The following is a 27760-nucleotide window of genomic DNA, read 5'->3' as shown; positions in this document are numbered from 1 at the left end:
ATAATTCCAACACTACTCGCTTATGTTTCTCTGTAATTTCAATGGGTTTACTAAATAAAAATGATTAAAATATGAAACAAGAGGTTCAAGTACAACTGTATATGATGGGTTGTAAACAAAGGCAGTGACACATGGCACCAATATCACAATGCGTTACGGCATAGTGGGGTTAAGTGACGGTTAACAGACTGACGGCAAATAGGGTGAAGGACAATCGAAGTTCTACTGTAATAGGAATGTTAGTATTATATAATAATCAGTGGATTTTCATATTTAATTATTAAATATTAAAAAACTGTAAATACAGATCTATATAACAAAAATTTAATTTAATTTTGAAAAATGCATAATTAGTGGTAAGGAACTGGTCTTGCAGTCTGCAACCTGAATGCTGCAACAACCTGTGCAGCCTTCAGCATTTTATTTGTTTTGGCCTCTAGCCAGAAAAAGGTTCTACGCTCCTGCTTTACATCAATATTATATTACATTTATTTATTTTATTATTATTTTTTTTTTACCAGCATCGTGTATATTCTGCACATGTGGTCTTCTCTGAGATTGTTAAGGAACTACAGGGTTATTTTCCATTTTTGAACTCGCACTCTCAAATTAGGATGAGGATGCTAGCCTCGCTATCCTTATGATTGGCCAAACCAAAACATTCGAGAAACTCCTCACACTTGTCTTCTTTGGCAACATCCTTTCATTATTTTATATGTTACCTTGTTACAGGTTATGTAATAAAATAACATAATATGTTAGGGTTATGTGTTTTTTACTTTGTTGTAACAACACCTCTATTCGTACAGAGCCCGCATTGAAGATTGAAGTATCAGTTATAGTAGGCAGCACTGAAGAAAAACAAAAATGTAAACCAAAACAGGGCACAATTTTTCTCCAACATCCCATTTGTACTATGTTCCAAGCAGTTTCATTTTGATGGTCAAGATACCAAGAAAAAAAAAAAAAAAAAACCTATTTCATCCACCCAATAACTTCTAAACAACATTTTGATCACAGCCAACCTAACATGACAATTTCATTAGGGTTTATAGTTTTGCATCGTCACATTTTATGTAGGGGATGTGGGGGTGAGTGTGAGTGTGAGAGAGAGAGAGAGAGAGAGAGGTATTACACGTGTGAGTATGGTTTGTAACTCATTCTTTTCATTATATTATTGTAATGCATTAAAATAGTGTTCTTACCTTAATTATGTATATTGATTATAACATTGAATAACTAACGGTAACCATAGTTACTGAATTAGTAGCTTCTTTGTACCTTTGCCTTTGTACCTTACAAACACCATAATAATAAATGGATTGTAGTTAATGGAAACAGCGAATACTGAAGGTTTGCTGTACATTTCAATCAAAGATTTATAATAGATAACCACATACATAGCTGCTTGAATGGAGAATATATATTTTTTAAATATATTATTCAGGTTACTTGGGTTTGCTGGTTGGGAGGAGGTCATTTGTTTCTTGTAATATCATTATTATTCAGGATTAACAAATACTTTATTGTAGAACTGATAAGAAATGCAATTTAAAAGCTGGCACTGTTAACTTATACTGTGATATATAATTATTTTAGCTTGTGATGCATGGTACTCAGCAAGTTTTCCAGTTTCTTCTAATAAAAGCATTGCAAGATTTGGTCATACAGCAGTTGCTTATAATGGGTAATGTTACTAACATTTATTATTATAATGTCAGATTTAGTTTAACTTTAATATTTAAAGAATATTAATTTTTCATAGTCATGCTTTATTGATTAAATTGAGATTTTTTCTGTACATCCTGACTTAATAAAATATATAATAGAGTAGTAAAATATCTGGTACTTTTAACTTGAATATCAATAAGTTGAATTTGTCCATCTCTGAATTCTGAAAATTTCCATAGAAATTTTGCTTTAAAGTTCTGGTTTATTCAAACTGAATTTAATGCTGTTCTTGGTAACTCGATTTTTTGTGAGTGAGTTCAATAAAACTAGGTCACCGGAAAATGTTTGTGTAGGCTAAATTCAGCAGAAGAGGGCAGAGGAAAACATCAGTAAGTTGACCATTACACCATCCAAGAGAGGAAAACATCAGTAAGTTGACCATTACACCATCCAAGAGATAGTACATGCTCTATCTGTATCGTTTTGACAAAATCATGCAATTTTTGCACACCTGACATGATCTTAAAGCTGCAGTAATTCAAAGTTATAGTGCTGTACATATGTATAGTACTGTAACTTTGATCATGCTTTATCTGTATAGGATCACAAAATCATGTGATCTTTTGTGTCAGTAAGCCTGACATGATGCACTTAAAACTGCAGTAATTCAAAGTTACAATGCCATACATATGTACAGCACTGTAACTTTGATCATGTTTTATCTGACTCTTAACCTGTACAGATAAATAGCCTGTAACTTTTATTGTGTTTTATCTGTTCTTTTATCTTGTACAGATAAAATATGGTTTAGTGGGTGCTGCCAGCATGTATTCTGTTTGTGGTCTGATTTCGGTTTCATTTTCAGAGTAGATTTTTTACACGTTATTGAAAGGTTCAGCACTGTGCAGGTTGAGAAAACCAAAAATTGCAGATAAAATTAATTAAATTCAGTTGTGGATAAAACTAAGAACTGAGACAAAAGAATAAGAAGTCTGTAATTATTGCTGAATTTCAAATTTCTTCTAACATATGCTAATTTATATGGGGATGCAGTTTGGAAGCAGGCAGAACATATTCAATCTCTTAGCAGTAAGAAACAAGAAGTGCAGGTTATCCAGATACAGAACAGTTGTGCATTAATGTTGTTTTGTTTTCTCAGTGCGAAAAAAAAAAGAACATTCCTTCAAGCATGACACTTACTTGCAAAAAAAAAAAAAAAAAAAACCCTAATAAATTTCATTTAAAAAAAAAAAAGTAAAAATTATAATATTGTTTTTGAAACATTTATGGAGAAAGTTCAAATGTTAGTGATGAGGTCCATACTGAATCATACAAAAATTTATCTTAAATTCTAAAAGATTATGCCATAGTGATATATTCAGTGTAAATGAGGATTGTTTTACAAATGTAAATTTACACTTATAATTTGAAAAAAAAAAAAAAAACTGATTTTGAAAGGCATTTAGTTTTATTTTATTTTTTTCAAATTAAAACTCTTTTAAGTCACTTTTAAGGCCTTAAAAGGGTTGAGTAAGGTGAAGTACAGAGGGATATTCTTAATAAGTATATCCCTTTGTACTTGAACCAACCGTCACCACCAAATACGGAGGATGCAGAAAGGTCAGGGAATGACCACTGCATATCCCGGAGCAATATGGCCTTAGTTGCTAATGCTCCTAAAAACCAAATAACAAACAAACAAACTTTAACCAACCTTACACTCTTTCCTTTCCAGCAGGCCTACATCTTTCCTAAAATGCGATCTCCAAACTTGTGCAATTTTCAAGATGTGGCCTAATCGTTGTTTTATGTAATAGAATAACTACCTCATTTTCTTAATTTTTTTTTTGCTGGAAAAGTTCCTATAGATCATTGACAGAACCCCATGAGCTGTCCCTGCAGCCCATCTTCACTATTCAGGGAAATTCATATTAGATTGTAACCACAAGACCTTTTCATTACTACCTTGAATTTAGTTCTACCCAAATGGTATGTTACTTTTGGATTACTGCTACCCAAATGCAAGAACTTGTGTTTTCCAGTGTTAAACCACTGATGGCATTTCTTCACCCATCCAAACAATTTTTGTAGGTCATGTTGAAGTAGGATACTCAAATTATTGTCATTAATCACCCTGGCCACTTTTGTATTATCTGGAAACTTAAGCCTTAAACTGAAATATATCAGTATCATTAATAAATATTAGAAAGAAGAACATTAGTCCAGATCAGCAAATTAGAGACCTACATGTATAATATGTAGGTGTCTGACTTTCTCAACCCATATTTTAGGCAAAATATAATTTAAGATTTTTCAGCAGTCAACTTTCTGTTGTAATATAGTGTTCACCCTCGATTTTATTACAGATTTTAATCTTTTCAAAATTAAATTTGCCAAATATGAGAAAGCCTCTTGCCTTCAAATTTCCTACATTCACTCACAGAAACTTTAAAATATTAATTTTATCTTATTTGATTGTTGTCCAACCCTAGCATAAAATTAGTATCAAAAAATCAAATTAGATTAAAAAATTTTTAAAATAAAACCTGTCATTACTTTTTTTTTTTTTTTTTTTTTTTTTTATGTAGTAATATCCTCTACATCTATTTATATATTCCTTGATTCAATTCTGCCAACTTCTGATCTAAATTATAGAGATATATTAGCAGTAACATTAATTGAGGCATATGATGCAAGAAAGCAAGCTTATACAGCATCAGCCAAAAAAAAAAAAAAAAAAAAAAAAACCTTTCCACCCGGTGACTCCAAATGTTTTTCTAATTCAGCCTTAAATTTATGTAAGCTATCAACTTCCACAACAGATGGGAGTCTGTTCCAGCAATAACTACCTATTGGCTAAAGGCAAACTTCCACACATTTATTCTACAACTGTCTTTCATCAGGTTGAATCTATGCCGCCTCAGGTTTGTAATCTGAGCAAGCGGAAGAATCCCATCAGCATTGAGCCTGCTCAATCCATTCAAGGCCTTATAAACCTCAATCAGATCGCCTCGCAGGTGCCTAGTCTCCAAACGCTGAAATTTACAGAACTTAAGCCTTTATTGGCAAGAGCACCCCTTTGTTCCTCTCATCAATCTTGTTGCCCTTCTCTGTACTCATTCTATCAACTTTACATCCTTCATAAAATGAGGCCTCCAGGCCTGTATGCAGTACTCAAGGTGTGGCCTGACCATTGCCTTATACAAAGGGATAATCACCTCCTTATCCCTGCTAGTAAAATTCCTATATATCGTTGACAAGACTCCGGACCTGCTCTGGCAGCTTGTCTCCACTGCTCAGAGAACTTCATATCTGACTGCACAATTACTCCCAGGTCTTTTTCATTCTCCACTTCCCCGAGCATAGTACCACACAGTTGGTATGTTTCTCATGGGTTACTGCTAACCATATGCAGTACTTTGCATTTGTCAATGCTAAACTTCAGTTGCCACTTCTCAGCTCATCTGCCTAACATTTGTAGATCCTGTTGCAGTAGCATACTATCTTTACTGTCATTAACAGCCTGCCAACCTTTGTATCATCTGCAAACTTGGACTTAAGCCTGATATACTTTCATTGATTTTAAAAGCTGTTTCCTATGCTGCCATCTATTACAAAGTGTCTACAAGTATTTGGAACTGGAACCACAGAGATGGTAGCACTTATTTGAAAAATTTCAAGCCAATTTGTATGTTAATGGACATGTTGTTTGAAGTAATTTTCAATGTGTAGATCTGTGATGTACTCTGGAAGGGTAATTAAGAAAAAAAGTGTCAGTTTTTTTTTTTTCCACTCTTTGTTCAAAAAAAGTCCTAGGATTGAAATGAGTATAAACAGACATAGCAACAAATAGTCGTGTTACTCAGAGCATACTTTGATGTAATACCAAATGTGTTATTATAATATTTCTTTAATTATTTATTAATTTTAATAACTTGTTTAAATATCAATAATTAAAAATTAAATAATTTCATTTGTTGTAATTAGTAGATTAAATGTATTATATATTTCAGATCTGTATTTGTGTTTGGCGGATTTAATGGACAGATGTTAAGCAGCTTATTAAAGTTTATGCCTGGTAAGTATAGACTTATTTGGTTCAAAATTTAAAAATCTTTTAGTAATTTATCACTTTATCATTTCCAGTTTTATAGCATATTGCTAGTCCTCCAATTATGATGAATTTAAAAAAAAAAAGCTTATGAAAATAAGTTATTTTTTCTTTTGTCCCAATTTGCAAAATTAAAAGATAGTTTAGTAATATCAGAGATTTATTTTGTCTTTTATGCTTGAATTTATCTTTTACAGGAACTCCCCGGTTGCATTCCACAGAAAGCTATGTAAGTCGGAATTTCCCTAAATAAGCATTTAGGGAAATTCCGCACTTGCAACTATGTGCACTGAATTTGATAGAAGCAAAAAAGAAATGTTCGACGAACATGTAAATAGAATTATTCAATTTTTTTTTTATCTCATGCACAGGAAAAATTACAAAAGTGTACAAAATTACAAAAATTTCAAAATTATAAAATAATTTTGAAATTATTCTTTAAATTAATATTACTTAAATTATGCCTGTCAAAATTATTTATAATTTTGACAGGCATAATATCAGCAAGTTTTACCTTTCGAGCGTCGTTGCCAGAATTAACTCTCTAGCTGATAAGCACGCCGCTGCAGAAGTTGAGGGCTGTGGAGATTTAGAAAGGGTTTTTTCCAACACGTCACAAAATTTCTCTGCAGCTTCAGAATCGGCATTGGCAACTTTAATGTCTTGGAAACCAGCGCGACGTTTGAACGTATTGAATCACCCGTTGCTTGCCACGAACTTGACTTGGGGTTCGCCATACTTAACCTTAATATCCTCATAAATACTTCTGGCTTTTCTTGAATGGCCATTGGACTCAGGGGTACTCGCTTCTCTATCTGATTTTCCATCCATATTATTAATAGCTTTTCCATCTTTGATATAGCACCCGAACACTGTTTTTGTGGTCACTGTTGGGGCAGACTGGCCACTGGCCCCAGTGTAAAATATGTTGATCCTTTAACATGTTCTTTTATACGTGCACTGCCCTTAAAATAGTATTTACTGTTGAAGCAGTGAGACCTAATTCAGTGCAATAGATGACAAACTTTTTCCTGCTTCGTACTTCTGAATTAATCATCTTCATTTCTAAATCAATTTTGTTTTGTTTCCTAGCATTGCCAACGCTTGCACTTTCCGTCGGTTGCTTTCCCTTCACCATTGTAATAAGTAAAAAGGAATTAAGAAAAGATTCTGAAAATTTATTTGTTTTTTATATGATCGAAGGTTTCAGTGAAGGGGGAACACATTTCACCATAATAACGTAAAAACCCAAGAATTCCATTTATTGGAATTATTGCAAATTCAATAAGATCAAGTTTACTACCTGTTTATAATTGATTACACTAACTGAAAAGACCAATAAACTGGAAAGTGGAAATTGATTTTATTGTTTTATGGTAGTGACCTCCAGAAATGTGTTTTTGAAAAATATCACAAAAGGTGTTCAAACTTGATTCTTATAACAAACATATGATAATGATGAAAGTGTAATGCAATTTCCATTATAAAAATGACCAAAATTTTAGAGAGATCAATAGCTTAGTTATAGTGAAAATTGCAACTTCCAAGGTCTTGGAATGAATTACCAAAAAAAACAATGTGTTATTGGGTTCACGTTACGATATTTTCGTGATACCTCCATTTATTCCTACAGGATGCAAAATACGTTTCCAATTAAGTTTTTTTAAGTTTGCACCAGCCGGCAAAAACTTACATAAAGTTGAATTTGCATAAGTCAGGAGTGCCTGTAACAACAACATGGACGTGTTTTCCAATTTCCTTGTCTGCATTAGTGACAGCTACAAGTAAAATATTTGTGTTACTGATATGTATTTACATGTAAATATTGTATTCTCCAGTTGATATTATGTTTTTTAAAGCTCTTTTCTTTGAATTTACACTAGGCATTTCTTTTTGCAGTTTTATGAGAAACTGGGGGAAAAAAATTCACAATCTTACCATACAATTTTCAAGTGGCATTAGCATTAGTAGAGGCATATGATGCAAGAAAGCAAGCTTATGCAGCATCAGCCAAAAGAAAAAAAAAAAAAAAAAAAAAAAAAGCTCCCATTTCACTCCTCCGTTCATTCCAAATACCTGTCCAGCTCAACCTTAAATTTATATAGGCTATCAACTTCCACAACAAAATGGAAGTCTGTTCCACCAATCAACTACCCACTGGCTAAAGGCAAACTTCCACATATCTATCCTACAACTGTCTTTCCTCAATTTGAATTTATGCCCTCTCAGGGGATTATTCTGAGCAAGAGGAAGAATCCCATCAGCATCGAGCATGCTCAAACCATTCAAGGCTTTATACACCTCAATCAGATCACCTCGCAGGTGCCTAATCTCCAAACACTGTAATCTGCAAAACTTAAGCCTTTCTTCTGAAGAGCAACCCTTTGTTCCATTCACTAATCTTGTTTCCCTTCTCTGTACTCATTCCGACAGTCTACATCCTTCTTAAAACGAGGACTCCAGACCTGTATACAGTACTCAAGGTGTGGCCTGACTGAGTTAAAATAAATTTATTGAAATAATAAATAATAATATACATAAAATACTAAAACAGAGATAAAATATAAAAAATAAAAGCATTAAAATACAATAAGGTAAAAGTGTTAAAATACAGTAATGCCCCGAAGTTGTGCGATAGGTGGGTCCGACGAAAATCGCTTAAGTCGAATTCGCGTAAGTCGGGGTACAACTTTGCATATAAATACATATATATTTTGTTTAATTGGGACCAAGGACTAACAAAAACACTAATTTAGAAGAAAAATATTTAATAAAATTGCAGTTATTTATACATATTAATACAAAATATGTATTAAAAAAATAAATGAGTTACGTAAAAAAGTTATTTCGATGTCGATGGCTTCATAAAATCTAATAAATTCGTCTGACGACACAGCACCTTCTTTTTTTCACGCGCAGAATTTATTCGTAGCAAGCTAATAATTTTTTTATTCCTTGCTTTGTAGCTATAACGCGTTCTTCGTTGGAGTCTGTTTTCTAAAATTTTTAAGCCCTTTCCTTTTCAATTGAGCTGAGACCTTCTGTCAAGCTTGCAGTTGTCATGTGCTTTTCTGGTGGAACTGGGTCTGAAGTGTCGGATACTTCAGTGACGTTTTGCTCACGCATCGCTATGAGCTCATTCATTGTCAGCTCCTGACTATGTGAATCCAACAGCTCGTTGACATCATCACCATTGACTTCAAATCTAATTGCCTGGCAAGATTAACAACTTCTTCTATCACATGAGCGACATGATCAGTTTCTGGTGTTGTTTTCGTCTCGGGTTTGAAAAAAAAATGGACAAAGTTACTTCCAGACACCATTCAATTTTTTTTGTGAATTTCATCCCAAGATTCTTCAGTGATTCTTACGGCATCTAAAACATTGAATTGTTTCCAAAAGTCTTTAATAGATATCTTACTATTTTGTCTCATAGCTTCATTCAGACGTGCAAACGAACGCCTCGTGTAGTAAGCCTTGAATGTTTTGATGACTCCCTGGTCCATCGGTTGAAGCAAGCTGGTTGTGTTTGGAGGCAAAAACACAACTTTCACACTTGGGTCGAAATTAATTAGGGTGGTAGGAGGGTGACCGGGTGCATTTTCAATAAGAAGCATCACTTTAAATGGAATCTGTTTAGACTTGCAATAACGTTCGACTTCGGGTATGAAGTTGTGACCAAACCAGTCCTCAAAAACAGAAGCTGTCACCCAAGCTTTATGATTTGACTTCCAAAATCACTGGTAAGCTAATTTTAGATATACACCAATCGAAAAAATCAAAAACCGCGTAACTTCGAGTTCGCGTAAGTCGGGTTATTACTGTACATAGTATCATTCTAGACGAAGTGCATTTTCATCAGCTTTGTCGGTGAATGGTGTACTCCAGTATATATTGTTGGTTACAAAGCAAAAGTCAGCTGAGCGTGATGATCATGTATCACGAGTCTACTGTCAGTAGAACAGAATTACGTACCCATGCTTTATTATTACATAATAAATTACGTAAAAAAATTCAGTTTATTTCATGTGTGTTGTTTTTAAATTAAAATTTTTTGTACCTTCTTTTGCTGGGTAGTAGTTTTACCTACTCATAAAAAGTGACAACAAGGTATTGAAATAATTGGGAATGCTTAAATAGGAGACTGTCTATTTTTTAATCAAACTGATGCAAATTTTCATTAATATTATTATCTCTCTCTCACATCTACATATCCCTCACGAGAATTCTGTGTTTACAGGTAAATGCAGTAACTACATAACTCGAGCATCCTGTGAGAAATCAACTACTGGTACCAAATGTGTGTGGAATTTAAAGAGACAGTTATGTCAACCAATTTCAGCTTCACTATTTACTACTGATATTCTGTGTCCAAGAAAAAAAGGTATGTATGAATGTATGTATATATATATGTGAGTGTATGTGTTTTTTTCTTTTTAATGGCGCTTTGACATATAAGTATTATTGTGCATACAAATCTGGTAATCAAGTTAGCCCAACTACGTTATCTTAATTCAGCATGGCCTATACATATTAATTTTAAGAAGTATATTACTATATGATAATGAATTTTTCATTACACTTTACTGATGAATTTTCATTATCTTCAGCTAAAATTATGTTTAAGTCAATACTAATTTTAAATAACAATACATTTATATATATTATAATATAGTACATTCCATCACGTGGCCATCAATCCCCTACTTCTTCGGGGGCTTTGAGTGGATTGACAGCCGATTTGATGTAATGTCTCATACCTACCCGTTTCTGTTGTCCCTATACCAGTTTTGCCTTTTTGCTATATTAATTTAACTTTTCAATTTACATTTTAAATTTAAAATTTCAAAATTACATTTTAAATTTTAAATATTTAATTTACTTATTTTTTAGTTTAAATTTTTTGTAATCGTTCTCTACAGTAAACTGTGATAGGGGACACAAAGCCCAACGGGTAAGTATCCGATATTGTGAAGGCTCTTACCTACTGTTACTGTCCTGAGGAAGTTGTAGTTTAGAAAGGGGTTATTTCCCGCCTTCTAATTGTTATATAGGTAGCGAAGCTTTTTACTGCGCAGTCGCACTTACTTTATACTGTGTTGTGTTGGTGCATTAGTCCCAGGCCCCGACATCCTATGCTAATGTCTGCTGTTGGGGGGGTTTATTTGGTTGTTGGGTGGTTGGTTTTCTGTTAATTTCTTACGAAATATGCCAACAATGGGATTTAAGTTTGTCTTATCAAATTGTATTTACATGAGTGTAAATACAAAGGTACCACGTGTACCTTTGTATTTACATATGTTTTTACTGTTATTTGTACATTTGTTTTTGCCTTACCTCGTAGTATAAGTATTCATTAAACTTTAAGCTAAAATCTAACCTATTATGCATACTAATAATATATATATATATATATTAAATATAATTTTAAAATAATTTTCAGTTGATGAAAAATTAATAAGTCAGGTAAGACATGCACTTAAAAGCACAAAGCAGCATCAAAGGATGCAAAAGTATACATAAGTATGTATGAATAGATATATTAGATAAAGTATGCATAGATGGAGGTGAAATTTACACAGTGCCAGTGACTAGAAGGGTAAGGATAGTAGAAAAAGAAGTATAGTAGATATGTAAAAGGTGAAAAAATGTTAATATCCTAAAAGTTATGATGAATTAAGAAAATTATGGGCTGAATTACAAAGCCAATAGGAGGCGAGTGAATTGTAAGGTAAAATTATTAATAATAAGGTAAAATATAATACAAATAAAATAAAATAAAAAGTGGTGGAGCTGTCATCAGATATGGGGGGACATGTTTAGATAAAAGTCGAATACAGGTAAGGCAAATATGCAGAATCTGATGTCAGCTAAAGTAAATATTGATATATTGTCAGGTATTTCATCAGAGGACTACACCTGACCATGTATCAGGAACTGCGTTTCTATACTTGTCCATAGTAGTAGAAGAAAGGTGAAAGGCTAAAAAGCAAAAAAAATGAAATTAGCACATTCTTATATAGTATGGACAAGGTAGTCCCAACGCAGTGTCAATTATTAAAGTAAAAATAAGGATCACGTTAGAATAAAATATAGTTGTGTTTTCAGGATTGTAAAAGGTGTTCTTAATAAAAATATGTAGTTTTGTGTAGGATTTAAATGTAGTAATTTTGTGGAAATTAGATAATTTGGAACAAGCACTTGGTATAAGATGAGGTATTAAATTGAGAATAGGGAAGGGAAAAAGGAGTAGTTAAGTAAATAAAGACGAAAATAGCGATAGAAGGAACGTTCTTATCACCCTCGTATACATTAATCATTTTATGAACAAGTAGAAATAAATAGGAGAAAGATAAAATGCAAAGAAAACATTGTTAAATCACACTGAGCTAGCTGGGGTTGTGAAACCCAACCTTATAGTAAGGGCTCTGGCTTTGTAAGCGTTAGTATAAAAGAGAACTAATACCAAATGCTTGTATTGCGAGGAAAAAGCAGGCACAAAAAACATATGTAGGTCGAAACATGCTAAGAAATGAACCGAAAGTATAATAAGAAAGTGAACGATACCTGGAGTTTTCAAGTAATGCGTAGCAGAAGTAAGCTGGTTGTTAAAAATAATACATCGCACATATTTAGTGGAGTAGATGAATGTATGTCAACCATAACCACATTAGTAACATAGCTATATGATGAAGCAATTTATAGCAGCATAACAGACTTAATAGAAAGCTGTGAAGAAATTAAAAAAGATGGGAAAATACAGGTAGTTCTCGACTTTACGATTTAATTCGTTCCTAGTGCATGCCCATAAAGCGGGAATTTATTTCACATAGACATAATATTAAAAATAGGAGTTACGTTCTCAACAGTGAAATTAGTTAGCTAATTAGTTTATGTTTAAACATGATTGATTTATCCGAAGAAATGAAAACGTAGCCTGTAAAATCAAGCAAATTATAATAGAGAAATTATTTACAACTTACAAATGTTAAAGAATGTTTATTCTTCATCATCATTGACTAAATGTACACTCATTATTGGCTTGGCACTCGTTGGTTTGTTGCACAAGGAGTCGTCTTCTGCAGAAATGTTTCAAGAGGCATTTGTTTCCAAGATAATCTCTTTTAATTATAAATTTCATGATTGCATGCATGCATAAGCATTGTTTAATGGCACACACAAATTGTAACTGACATGATTGGCGTCAGGTAACAAGTTTACGAAGCTTAAAAAAAAAGGAATGAAGAGAAGTTTCTGAAAATTTATTTATGTTTTTTATACGATTGAAGATTTCAGTAAAGGGCAAACACATTTCACCATGATAACGTAAAAAAACCACACAATTCCAGCTATCGGTATTTTCGCAAATGCAAGAAGATCGAGTTTACTACCCGTTTGTAATTGCTTGCACTAACAGAAAAACCCAGTAAACCGGAAAGTGCAAATTGTTTTTATTGTTTTATGGTTGTGACCTCCAGAAATGTGCTTTAGAAAAATATCACAAAGGTGTTCAGAATTGATTCGTATGACGGAACATATGATAACGATGAAAGTATAGCGAATTTTAATGATTTGAATTGGTAACTAATACAATTTACAAACCACGCTCACGACCTTTTATATGGCCTTAAGATCACGCTTGTGACCTTAAAAATGACATTTTCGAGAGATAAATAGCTTAATTATACAGCAAAAATTTCTCACTTCCGGGATCTTGAAATGAATTAACAAAAAATAACGTGTTATTGGGTTCACATTACGATATTTTAACAATACGATGGTGTCTGTGGAACTGATTAATATCGTAAAGTGGGATATACTGTATTATAAAGCTACGCACGTGGTTTGAAATGCAGTATTTATGAATGTTTAACATTAATTTTTTGCAATTAATGTTCATATTTTCGATTTTGTTGATACTTGATACTTGGGAAAAAAACTCGTAAACCTGAGAACTCATAAAGCGAGAACTGCCTGTAGTGACCTTTATTGTCATATTTTGAAATGATAAATGCATGTAGATATATAAGATTAGTGTTGGAAAAAGAAATGTGGTTGGAATTAAAGGACGTTACCGTAATAAAGTTGTAAGATTTACAAAAATAAACATATAATAATTAATAATAAATAAATGCTACATAGATAAATAAAAAGTATTGAACAAAGCAATGATAAAAAGAACGCAGATCAAAATTAATAGATAGTAGACCAAGTGATATGGCTACAATATATTAAGCTGATAATTTATAAGTTGTATAATCTCATATAAATCAAAAAAATTACCAATTACCAATTAGTGGAGTGATTGCTTACATATCTAAGCATAGAAAGAAAAAAATATGTGAAGAATCACGTAATGTTCTGAGATAGAGAAAAGTTAGATTAATAATTATAATCTGTAGTCCAAAATGGAGTGAACCAATATTGAAGTGATATCAGCAATCATTACTGTAATTGATAGAATGTCTTAAATCCAAAGGTAGTTTCAGGTATAAATCCAAAGGTGAAAGGGTGTAGTTAAGAATCCAATGATGAAAGAACAGGAGATGTCCAAGGATACAAAACTAGTTTAAATCTGAAGATGGAAGAACATGAAATAATTCCAAGGAAATAGAGTAGCAATATCAAGTCACTAAAATCCTAAGGTGGCTATACAATTTAAGTAGAAAACAAATCCAGAGGTCGATATTCAAAGGTAGAGTAGTAAGTTGCCACATCTTGTGTATACATTAAAGTAACTTTAATACTTGAAAGATTCAAGACCCAAAGGAATTTTCTGCATTTATCTACATCTGAAAACAAAATAGGAAATGTCAATAAAGACTCAATGAATTATAAGCAATTTCATGAAGGATTGTTAAAACATATCAAATGAATACATGAGAAAAGTGAAAACTTAACAGTAGAAACTTAGTGAGTAAAGAAACAAAGTAATCATTCCCAAGAAAATAATTACATTGGAAATCATGTATAGTTATTACTTACCAAGTAGTGGAATTCCACCAAATTATATTACAACTTTACAAATACTATTAGAACTGACCAGTTCATAGTAAATTATAACTAAATTTATTTCTTATCAAATGGGAGACTATATTGAAACAGTATTTTATAAAATAGATAGGGATGTTATTGTTGATAAGCTTATTGTAAAGTAGTTGTAGAGCTTTGGTGAAAAGTAATTGGTTACTATATATGCTAGCCAATCTGATAGTGCGAGTACAAATTATATTTTTATGTATTTTGTTGGAAATATTGGAATGCCAGTTGGTAAGGTAAATGACATCAAAGTTAAATTTATTTCTTTTATCATATATGTTAATATATTATGGCAGTGAAGCATTGCTAAGAGTAATATCGAGGTCAAGGAAGTTGGCTGTTCTATTAGAGGAGTTCTCTTTATTTAGTTTAAGTTCAATGGGGTAAATTGCTTTGTCTATAGGTTCGAAGTTTGTATTTAAAACTAGGACGTCATCTACATATCCGAAAGCTAAAATGTTATGATTAGGATTGTTTATGGTGTATAGTTCTTCATAATAGTGTAAAAATAGGTTGGATACTAAGCTAGAAATTTGGGAACCCATGGGAACACCAGTGGTTTGTTTATAAGTAAGTTTGCCATCAAAGATATAGTTATTAAGTAAATAGAGATTTACATAATTGTTCCATGTATTATCACTTATATTTAATTTATCCTTGTATCTGTGATAAAGTTGTTTTAGCACAAAAATCAGTAGGTTATGTAGGATTGAAATGAAAAGGTTGGTGAAATCAAAAGTTTTCTATGCTGATTATGGTAATATTAGATTTGAAGGTGTTGATGACAGCTTGGTTATTGTTTATTATCCAAGTAGATGTAAGATTGTTAAAAATAGTTTTAAGTAGTATGAAAAATTGTTTAGCTGGGAAGTAGCAGCCGCTATTTTTGGAGCTGGTAATGAATCTTGAAGCCTACAGGTTGTTTATGGAATTTGGCAATCGTATAGAGCAGGGGTGGCCAACAAGTCGATCGCGGCTTTAATTTCGGTCAGTCACAACGAATTTTAAATATATATAAAAAATAGATTAGTCAAAATCTAAATGTTGTTATTATTATTATTATGAGCCCCCACTGCATACGCTTATTACAAATCCGTTGAGCCACGGATTCATCGCCTTGTGCCAAAAGGATGATGAATTCCCAGATTTTTTGAGTTACCACAGTACCACAGTAATATGCCCATGATATTGATCAAAGATTAAATACTAAAAGTGTTATGGACTTAGCTTTCTAAATCGTGAATTCCATCAGATGACAATCTCTTCAAAGGAGACTTCAAAATGCATCTCGATGAAAATGAATGAGATATGATATTACACGCAGATGTGAGGTGGCTGAGTCGGAGTAAGTTTCTACAAAGATTTCGAAATTTGCTGAATGAAATTAAAAAATTTGTTGATCAAAGGGAAGATGATTATCAGTAGCTACAAGATACGGAGTGGTTGTGTGATCTGGCTTTTTTGGCAGATTTTACTAGTAAATTAGGTGATCTGAATTTGGAATAAAAAAAAAAAGTAAAGTGCAGCCATTATCAACCCACTGCAGGATGGAAGCCTCCTCAACAATTCATGCTGAGGGAAATGGACCATAATCTGCCACGCTGGTCCAGTGCGGGTTGGCAGATCGACCGTATTCAGCAGTCAGGGGCTTGAACCCCGGTCTACTCAAAGAGCGTGTGCTACTGCACTCGCGCTCCTGCCCACTCGGCTACGGAGGCCTGAATTTGGAATTACAAGGAAAAAATAAAAATGTAGGCGACATCATTAGTAGTATTTCTGCATATAAACATCAATTTTTGGCAATGGCTAAGGATCTCAAAGAAAAAAAATTCGATCATTTTGCAAATATGCAAGATCATTTGCAAAAATATCCTGTTTTTGAATTTAATAGTAAGGAATATGTTTCTGAAATTGAGAAAGTTGTGGATGATTTTGAAATCAGATTCAGTGATTTTAAAACAATTGAAGACATTTATCAATATATTTCTTATCCATTTAATGTTGACTTAAATACGGAACAAATTGCAGAAAAAATTGCTGAGATTTTTCACATGGAGAAAATATTACTTGAAAATGAAATTATTACATTGCAAAACAATATCTTCCCTAAAAGCCAGATCACAGAAAAAGACTTTTGGAAATATGTTTGCCGAGAAAAGTACCCAAATGTAAAAAATTGCAGTGAACTTTTAAATTCCTGTTTCGGTTCCACATATCTATGTGAATCGGCCTTTTCGTATTTGAAACAAAGACGAAGAATCGCTCTTCTCTTACAGACCTGCATACAGAAGATTCTTTATGGTTGGCCTTATTACAGTATATCCCCGATTTTGAAAGCATGGCAGATGACATGAAGACACGGACTTCACATAAATTAAAAATTTAAATACATATGAATTTAAAATAAGCTTTCTGAATTGTATTTAATTTTAAAATTTATAAACAACATTTTTCAATATACATTGATTAACTTTTTTAACCATGTGCAATGAAATTCTTGAGATGGTAGATCGCGGCACATTTTGAAGAAAAAAAGTAGATCACATCACAAATTAAGTTGGCCACCCCTGATATAGAGAAAGGGTAGGGTTGAGTTTGTAATTTAGTATGTAAAGCTATTAGTTTTTTAACTGTGGGAGTGAAAGTGGAACTATTTTCTATTTCATTTTTGAGTTGATTATAGTAAAATTGCTTGCAAAAAATGGCAAAGTTGTTGGAAGCTTTATCTACTGGGGGTGATGATAAAATTGTCTTGTAATTCTTTTATATGTTTTTTAAGATTACAGTATGGTGTGTAGAAGTTATTGTACAGTTTGAAGGCATTTGAGATAGTTTTTACTATGTCATGATAGACGATGGTGTTCCAGTTTTGGAGTACTTCATGTGGAATGGTGTAATTAGAAGCAAATTTGTTGGAAAAATTTATTCGATTTAAATATATTATTTAAATATCTCTGTTGATATTATTCAGGTTGGCCTTATTTATAGGTCTATTTAAAACCTTTGCTCATGGCATTTTTTAGGTCATGGTTCTTTATGATGTTAAGGTTGACAGTTATAATATGCCCATGATATTGATCAATATATGAGTTATAGATAGGATTATTGCAGTGGCATGAGAGATCAGTAGGTAGAATATTTCTTATGTTGGTAGCATGTTGTTTGTAATTACAGATTTTTAAGCCTAATGGAGAATCATAATTGTAACAGTGATGTATATCAAATTTGTATAGGCTATTTGAAGCTAGTAGGTTATTATGTTTATTAAGTAATGAGGACCAGGATATATTGTCAAACCATTTATGTGTAAATTTGATATTGCAAAATTCAATGCAGTGGGTAGTAATATTGCCAATTCGGTAGAGACCAATGTCTTGTATGATGTGTTTAAGTTGGATATTACTGAACACGAATTTATGACAGAATGAAACTGGAGCTTTAAGAATCGATTTTTTGATGTTAAGAAGGAAGTGGTTTGTTATAGGTAGAGTAAGAGTAGTGTAGTCCCAATACCTAAGTACAGTTGTGCCCCCGTATCCGCTGATTCAGTTACCTGCAGTTAACCAGAAAAAAAATGAAAAAACTTAACACGTATTACTCGCGTGTCCAATACGATGCTTCCCTTTATTTTTCACGATGTCGCGTATGGTTTGGTGACCAACATTATAATGGTTCTTTAGAGATTTAACAGATGCACCATTTTCAGACTTTTGTTTAATTTGAAAGCACAATTCTTGCATTTGCCAATCATTTTTGCAATTTCTAAACAAAAAAAAAATTTCGACATCCCTGACGTAAATAACGAACCAAATTTGAACTTTTGCAGTGCGACGGAACACAACAATCTGCTCAACGCACTAAATCATACTAAAAATTTGGTCTCTTTTTTTCTTTTTTTTTGTTTTGTGCGGTAGGTGTGAAGACAGCAGGGGTTGCAAGATAATAGGTACACTAATCTCCCAGTGACGACTTATAACGCTGGTTCTTGTCACTTATTTACGACTTTCAAAATATCTGTTTGCTTATATCTGCGGTTTCAGCCATCCATGGTAGGTCTTGGAACGTATCCCACACGGATACGGGGATCTTACTGTATATCAGAGGTGTCCAAACTTTTCCCGTACAGGGGCCATATTCAAAGTTTTGCGGGCTGCACTGAGTGATTCGAGAAAAATTAGTGTGTTACATTTTCCATATCTTGTTACATGTAAAAGGAAGTTTCTGTTTTCATGCTACTGTTTTTTATTATCAGGGGCTATATATAAATAATGTAAATTCCCGACACTTTTATGTGCAATAAATCTGTCAGTGATTTATTTTTTTGATTTTATTAAAATTCTAAAAATATTACTTGTTTTTTAAAAAAATAATAGAAGAAGAACTCTTTATTATATACTGAAGGCACATTGCTGTATACAACTGCCTTCACGGCTACAAGCCAGGGGTCTACATAAAAGAAATCACGCAACATAATAAACAAAGATAAAAGAAAAAAAAAAAAACATGACTCCAGAAAGCATTAACATTAGTAGAGGCATATGATGCAAGAAAGCAAGCTTATGCAGCATCAACCAAAAAAAAAAAAAAAAACTTCCACTTCACCCCTCCGTTTGTTCGAAATACCTGTCCAGCTGAGCCTTAAATTTATTTAGGCTATCAACTTCCACAACAAGGGATGGAAGTCTGTTCCACCAACCAACTACCCGCTGGCTAAAGGCAAATTTCTGCACATCTATCCTACATCTGTCTTTCCTTAATTTGAATTTATGCCCTCTCAGGTGATTATTCTGAGCGAGAGGAAGAATCCCATCAGCATTAAGCAAGCTCAAACCATTCAAGGCTTTATACACTTCTATCAGATCACCTCCCCGGTGCCTAGTCTCCAGACACTGTAATTTGCAAAACTTAAGCCTTTCTTCTGAAGAGCAACCCTTTGTTCCATTCACTAATCTTGCTGCCCTTCTCTGTACTCGTTTCAGCAGCTCTACATCCTTCTTGAAATGAGGCCTCCAGACCTGTATACAGTACTCAAGGTGTGGCCTGACCATTGCCTTATACAAGGGAATAATCACCTTCTTAACCCTGCTAGAAAAATTCCTGTATATCATTGACAAGACACCATGAGCTACTCTTCCAGCCCGTCTGCACTGCACAGAGAAATTCATATCTGCCTGCACAATTACCCCCAGGTCCTTTTCATTCTCTACCACTGTCAGTGTAGTACCACAGAATTGATACGTTGCTCTGGGGTTGCTGTTTTCCATATGTAGTACTTTACATTTGTCAATGTTAAACTTCATTTGCCACCTCTCAGCCCATCTGTTCAACCTTTCCAGATCCTGTTGCAGCAGCATAGCGTCAGTAGTGTCCTTAACAACCCTGCCAACCTTTGTATCATCTGCAAACTTGGACATTAAGCTTGATATACCATCATCAATATTATTTATAAATACAGAAAACAATAATGGACCCAACACTGAACCCTGAGGGACTCCACTAATAACATTAGTCCACGATGAGCAGTGTCCATTAATTATCACTCTGTCTTCTCCCCCTCAACCACCCCTTTATCCATAGCAGCAATTTGCCTCCAATGCCACACTGCTCTAATTTGTGCAGCAGTCTTCCATGTGCAACAGTATCAAAAGCCTTTCTAAGATCCAAGTAAATAATATCAAAGTTATTCCCTGCATCCAGCTCTTTTGTGACTGCATCATAGTATCCAATCAAATTGGTCAGGCAAGACTTCCCCTTAACAAAACCATGCTGTATCTTCAAACAGGCCTATGGGGCTGGGAATTTCCATACTATAATAATTAATGATAAACACCAGCCAAGAAATTGAACTGAAAATTTACTATAAAATGAAATAATATACAGTGAAATGTGATGAAAATAAAACACTGATTAAATTATAGTTACAATATAATTTAAAATATAGTTAAAAGCAATAAAATTATCTAAAATAAACTGGGTTAAAAGCGATAAAACAATGAAACCTGGAGCTTTCGGAGAACTGCCGTCTCCTTCTTCAACAGCATACTACTAGTGCTAAGACACATTCTTAAGTAGCAGGTCCATGGCACTCATGCACATGATCATCAGACACATGATCTACATTCTCCATGCGCGTAGCCACGGGCAGGTGGGAGTCGCCTGTCCCTGTGGCTACTGCATACATTCCTTACTATCCGGGCCTTTCAGAACGTATTGTATGGGCATTGCGGGAGTGCCAGACTCGCTGTGTGCAACTTCCGGGTCAGAGGTTGCACACAGTGATATCCCAAGTTAAAGATCCCGTAGCCCAGGACCATACTAGCAATGTGGTCTACGAGATTAAGTGCCCGGATTGTGAGGAGTGTTATGTGGGGAAAACGGGGCGACGTTTAAAGGACCGTCTGGGGGAACACACGACCGCTATCAAAACTGCTAACTATGCGAGGTCTGCTGTGGCAGAGCATTTTTGGGAAAAGCAGCATCGGATCTCCCCTGAAGACGCGGTCATTACTGACCGCACCCATGGATTTTGGGAACGCAAGTGGCTCGAGAGCTTGCGAATCGGTTCATCCAGTCACAATACTATTAATAGGGACAGGGGGACCCGTTTACACCCCCTGTTTGAGGCAGTTGTCCTCAGAAGGGATGACCGTTTCTGTTTGACATGCTCCCGAGCCACTTCCGTTTCCGATATGCGCATGGAGAATGTAGATCATGTGTCTGATGATCATGTGCATGAGTGCCATGGACCTGCTACTTAAGGATGTGTCTTAGCACTAGTAGTATGCTGTTGAAGAAGGAGACGGCAGTTCTCCGAAAGCTCCAGGTTTCATTGTTTTATCGCTTTTAACCCAGTTTATTTTAGATAATTTTATTGCTTTTAACTATATTTTAAATTATATTGTAACTATAATTTAATCAGTGTTTTATTTTCATCACATTTCACTGTATATTATTTCATTTTATAGTAAATTTTCAGTTCAATTTCTTGGCTGGTGTTTATCATTAATTATTATAGTATAAAACCATGCTGTGTCCGAGCTATAACTGAAGTCTTGTCTAGATGATCCTGCAGTGCTTCTTTAACCAGTGCCTCCATTAATTTTCCTGGAACAGAAGTTAAACTCACAGGTCTATAATTCTGATGGAGATCAGAATATTATAATTCTGATCTCCAGTCTATGGGTACCTCCCCTGAATTCAAGGAAGCTCTCATAATTATGGCTAAGGGTTTGCTGCCTCCTCTAATATAACTGGATGGATCCCATCCACCCCAGGTGCCTTTCTTGTGTTTAACTTCAACAATTTCTCTTCCACTTTACTCTCAGTTATTACAAGATTATCTAGTTTACTGCCAGAGTTGAATACACCTCTGGCATTCCCTAGTTGAATAACTCCTCATGTGTGAATGTCGATGCAAAATATTCATTTAGTTTGTTAGCTGCCTGAGCAGGATCATCAACAGTCGAACCATCGATATCAAGTGGACCAATCTGATTCATCCCCTTCCTTCTAGAGTTTACATAAGTAAAGAACTCTTTGCTGTTTTTCTTTGCATCCTTTGCCAAAGATTTCTCATAATCTGCTTTTGCCTGCCTAACCTCCTTTGTGACTTGATTACCGACCAGCTTATATCTGTCATAGGCTTCTGTGTCACGTGTTAATTTATGTGTATCAAATGCATTTTTCTTCTCTGCCATGTGTCTCATTAGTTCATCTGACATCCATTTAGGCCTAAACCTTGAACAATATTTCTTAGTTGGTATGTAAAGCCTAATAGCTTCCAAGATAAGTTCTTTGAATGCTTCCCATTTTGAATTTGCTGTTGGTAACATCATCAGTTGGTCCCACTGTATAGAATTTAAATACTGTCTCAGACCATCGTAGTCGCCTTTACGAAAGCAATAACCCTTCCCTTTACCCCTGATGGTAGTTACCTCTTTGAGTAACTCCCACTTCAGCACACTGTGATCACTGCCACCTAGTGGTTCCTTTATCTGCAGATTCTTAATGCATGAAGAATCACTTCAAAGGTTAGAACACTGGAGTGATGGATCCATGGCTGCGATGGACAGGTCCTCAGGAGCAAGTTCTAATGTCCTGTGACATGTTCCTGGGAAGGAAGTCGACTGAGTACTTTCTGCCTATATTTCTTATCGACTGCGAACTTGTAGAGGTCGCCGTCCAAGGGGTGTATGTCCTGCTGCATTTGCACGGGTAGGAACTGATCAGATAACTTTAACCAGTTTGGAATGACCTGAAGGGTTAGATTAGCCCTAAGGCTTGGGACCAGGATCCTCCATCTGCAGTTAGCCGAGAAATCTGGTACTGAAATAATGCCAACCATCATTTTGACGGCAAAGACGAATCTTCTCTTGTGAATGATGGCAGGAAGACGTCTGATGTTGAGAGCTGTCACTATCTGGGGGGGTCCTTTGTGCAGGGGTAAGCCAAAATTTTCATATGGCCCACTTCAGTAGCCAGAATTCTTCTGCGAAAATCCATCGTACTAGATGGGTCGTACTAGTCGAAGTCCAGACTTCGACACCATAGAGTGTGACTGGATAAACATGTCTTAATATATCTGCACCCAACAGCCTGGTCATGGACATGCATAAGTTGTTGTTTAATCATTCACAGGAGTCGACCGAACTTTATTTGCAGGTGGTAGAAAGGAGAGCCTTTGATCAAAAATAATGCCCCAATCTGTATGTTGTTGTTGTTGGACGGTAGAAATCACAGAACCTCTTATAATGAGTTGCACTATTGTTGGGTTCCATTTGAGAGAGAAAGTCAACTGTTTTGACTTCTCAGGATTGATGTGAAGTCCAAAACTGGAGAGGAAGGCCTCAAGGTTCTGGATTTTCTGAAGGATTAAGGCATTGTTGTATTCAGCAGTGTCTCCAGGGCTGTTGGGAGTAAACAGTTTTATGTCATCAGCAAAGGTGATAATATCAGTTCGGCCTATCATGAACAGCACGAGAACAACTGGGAACACGATTCTGGACATGATCCCCTCACCCCTTGTGGGATTCCAGCTGTAATAGTCCTGGTGTAGCACAGATTGCCATCACAAACAATAATGGTCCTGTTCTCAAGCATTGTCTGAATAAACCAGAGCACGTCTCCACCAATGAGGTAATACTCACATAGTAGCCTTGCCAACACGTAAACGGATATGGAATCAAATGCTGCCTGGACATCGATATACATAACTGTGATTTCCGAACAGTGTTCAAATGCCTCGAGAATCTGGTAGTGATGGTGACTATATTTGTAGCAGTGGATCGTGACCGGGTAGCATAGTGGATCTGCGGTAGCTTTTGTGGCATAATTTGGATGGTTAACATTCTCAGAAAAGATTTCTCAAAGAGCTTTAATAGGCTTGATGCAGAAGAAATTGGAAGGAAGTGACTGGGCTGAGAAGCAGAGCGTATTTTCGGCAGTGGTCTTACTAGACAGACATGCCATATAGAGGGAAGGATTTTGTTAAATAATGACAGGATAGGATCAACAACAAATGTACCGAGGCATTTCAGCATAAACTTGAGGAATTCCTTCAGCACCGGATATGGCCATAGGTGCTAAGCTATTTATTTTTTATTTTTATTTTTTTATATGTGAACCCCAAACACGAGAGGTATTAGAACCTATAGTACTTAGTACCGTGCTTGGGTTGGAGGTCGAGAAGATGAAAGAAGATATTTGTTGACATTGGACTTTAAACTTCTGTAGATTGTAATTTTCAGGAAATACGTATGAAGGAAGGTTGTTCCAGAAAAACGGCAGTTGAATGAATAAATGAGGAAAATCACCAAGGAAAATTACCTCACTGTTAGGAAAGTTGGACTGGAGAAAGTCAAGTTGCAAAGAGAGGAAGTCAAACAGCTCCAAGTGATTAGTGGAGTTGGGAGAACGGTAGACAACAGATGAATTTGACACAATGAGGTAGAGAGAGTTTAAGCCAGAGAAGATCAAAGAGAGGAGATTCCAAATTGCCAAGTCTCTGACAGGTAATATCAGAACGGACATATGCACAAGTACCACCTTTGAGGCGAAAGGAATCATACAGCGAATAATTTGGGCATCTGAGATGAGCAGTAGTTGAATCAACCGATAACTGAGATTATGTCAGAAAATTTATTGCATCGATCAGATAGTATTTGGTGAATTGAACTGAATTTAAGAGATCTCTCAAAATCGGATTGATTGGGAATTCCATTGGTGTAATGGATTCTGTCTGAGCAGCAAACTTAGTTATAATGTCAAGCCAACTGCCCATATTGAGTGAGTCAGTGGCAGCCTCTGATTGGATTCTATGGAAAGGCTTCCCCTTATTTATGGTAGCCTCTAGGTGAAATTTTATCACCTCCCTCTTGTTTCGAATAAAAAGCGTCCTAGCTCGGGAGAAGGCAGTTCTGTCCGAGGGTGAGCCGTAATTTTTCCACTTTTTGTGCATGTTCTGTTTACCGTGGAAGCTGTTAGCAATTTTATTGGGTTTTAACTTTTTTTAGTGTTTTACTTACTAGACTGAACGTGTTTTTTTTTTTTTTTTATAGTGCTTGCCCCTATCGCTATTTTTCCCATAATCCCTGTTGTTTTTAATGTGCGAAATGCCATAATGCAGAGGCTTTTAGGAACACGTGCCACTTTATAGCAGAACAGACTGCACACAAGTTGTTGCAGAAAGGGGTTTTAATTCAAAATCTAATACACAGTAGAGCCACTTTTGGCTTGCATGACAACCTCAACACCAACCTGAGCATTCTTTCTACCACCTTCTGGTAAATGTTGGCTGGAATTCACCTTCATTCCTCCTGCAGAACAGCTGCCTGCCAAAGCCATTTTGAAAAGAGGACATTTTGACTAGTCTAATCTGGTGCTCCAATTTGTCCTACAGGTGTTCATCAGGATTGAGGTCTGGGTTCTTAGAGCTGGCTAGCTGAACTTTTCAATATCATTATCCATAAACCAGTCTTGTGTGGTCCTCGCTACATGATATGGATTGTTTGTGTGTTGATATTGACAGAACCTGTTTCCATTGTGCTCCCGCAGTGTAGATAACACAATTCTCAAAAACATGAAATAGATTATGGAATTCTTGGTCATAGGTATTACCACCAACAGACCAAACCAACTGAAATTACTCCATACCATCAGGCGATCTCACTAGATTTCATTGTCAAGATGATACACTCAGCTCTTTGAGTAGTCTCCATGCCCAAATATTTCTGTTATAACGATCCATTGTGTAGTGAGATCTGTTGTGTCATTGCACCTTCTGTTTTTGTTCGAGTCCATGAACGTTGGAAACTACATTGGCTTGTCATTGAACATAAGGTTTTACAGCTCCCTAAGAATGCTTGATGTACTAATGAATGTTCCAAAGGACTCTTGGTCTGCTTTGTATGTTTTATGCTAGTGACATTCATGAGGCACAAATTACCTTCTTAATGGTTCTGCAAACATGTTCCATGAGTTTGTGAGGCTGTTCAAACCTTTTTGCATAACAACATCACTTATGATCTTCCATCTTTGAGTAACATATGTTACAACAGATTTTGTGATATTTAAATAAGTTGCAGTTGTACACACAGGAAGGTTACTCATGAGGGTGCTATCCACCATTCCATGTTGAAAATGTTTCAAACTGTGACCCACACTGACCTATGTACTGCGAGAAGATCCACAAAGGGGGATCGAAGGGTGACACGAGTAATTACAGACCAGTTAGTTTAACTTCTGCTCCTGGTAAAATAATGGAGTCACTGGTTAAAGATGCATTGCAGGATCATCTAGACAAGACTGCAGCAATAATTCAGACACAGCATGGGTTTGTTAAGGGAAAGTCTTGTCTGACAAATTTGATAGGATATTATGATGTGGTTACAAAGGAACTGGATGCAAAAAATAATTTTGATATCGTATATTTGGATTTCAGGAAAGCTTTTGACACTGTTGTGCATGGAAGACTATTGTACAAATTGGAGCAGAATGGTATTAAGGGTAAATTGCTACAATGGATAAAAGGATGGTTAAGTGGGAGAAGACAGAGGGTGGTAATCAATGGGTGCTTCTCTTCATGGACTAATGTTATTAGTGGAGTCCCACAGTGTTCGGTGTTAGGTCCACTGTTGTTTTGTATATTTATCAATGATATTGATGAAGGTATATCAGGCTTAATGTCGAAGTTTGCAGATGATACAAAGGTTGGCAGGGTTGTTAATGACAGTAATGACAGTGTGCTACTGCAACAGAATCTAGATAATTTGGGCAGATGGGCTAAGAAGTGGCAACTGAAGTTTAACCTTGACAAATGCAAAGTACTGCATATGGGTAGAAGTAACCCCAGAGAAACGTACCAACTGTGTGGTACTACACTTAAGGTGGTAGAAAATGAAAAAGACCTGGTAGTAATTGTGCAGTCAGATATGAAGTTTTCTGAGCAATGCAGACAGGCTGCCAGGGCAGGTCATGGGGTTTTGTCAATGATATATAGGAATTTTGCTAGCAGGGAGAAGGAGGTGATTGTCCCTCTGTATAAGGCAATGGTCAGGCCACGCCACGCCTTGAGTGCTGCATACAGGTCTGGAGGCCTCATTTTAGGAAGGATGTAGATTTACTTGAGCATGTATAGAGAAGGGCAACAAGATTGGTGAGGGGAATGAAGGGATCCTCTTACCAAGAGAGGCTTAAGTTCTGCAAATTGTAGTGGCTGGAGACTAGGCACCTGCGCAGTGATCTGATTGAGGTGTATAAGGCCTTGAATGGGTTGAGCATGCTGAATTCTGATTGGATCCTTCCACTTGTTCAGATTACGAACCTAAGGGGGCATAAATTCAAATTAAGAAAAGACAGATGTAGAATAGATGTGCGGAAATTTGCATTTAGCCAGCGGGTGGTTAATTGCTGGAACAAACTTCCATCTGTCGTTGTGGAAGT

The 27760-nt window shown here is 35.3% G+C and overlaps 1 protein-coding gene across 1 annotated transcript in view; it reads left to right on the top strand.

Moving 5' to 3' along the window:
- Positions 1-27760, top strand: part of LOC150085411 (attractin-like protein 1) — a 310470-nt gene that overhangs the window by 121887 nt on the left and 160823 nt on the right. The window contains exons 10-12 of the mRNA XM_090374560.1: positions 1600-1687; positions 5685-5749; positions 10023-10166. Coding sequence (XP_090230686.1) covers positions 1600-1687; positions 5685-5749; positions 10023-10166 — 297 coding nt within the window. The remainder of the gene's footprint in view (positions 1-1599; positions 1688-5684; positions 5750-10022; positions 10167-27760) is intronic.

Source organism: Mastigoproctus giganteus, chromosome 5, assembly GCF_048544385.1.
Source record: "Mastigoproctus giganteus isolate SK-2022 chromosome 5, ASM4854438v1, whole genome shotgun sequence".
NCBI classification, from domain to species: domain Eukaryota; kingdom Metazoa; phylum Arthropoda; class Arachnida; order Uropygi; family Thelyphonidae; genus Mastigoproctus; species Mastigoproctus giganteus.
Note: the sequence above shows the minus strand (reverse complement) of the source record. Positions and strands in the feature narration are given on the sequence as shown.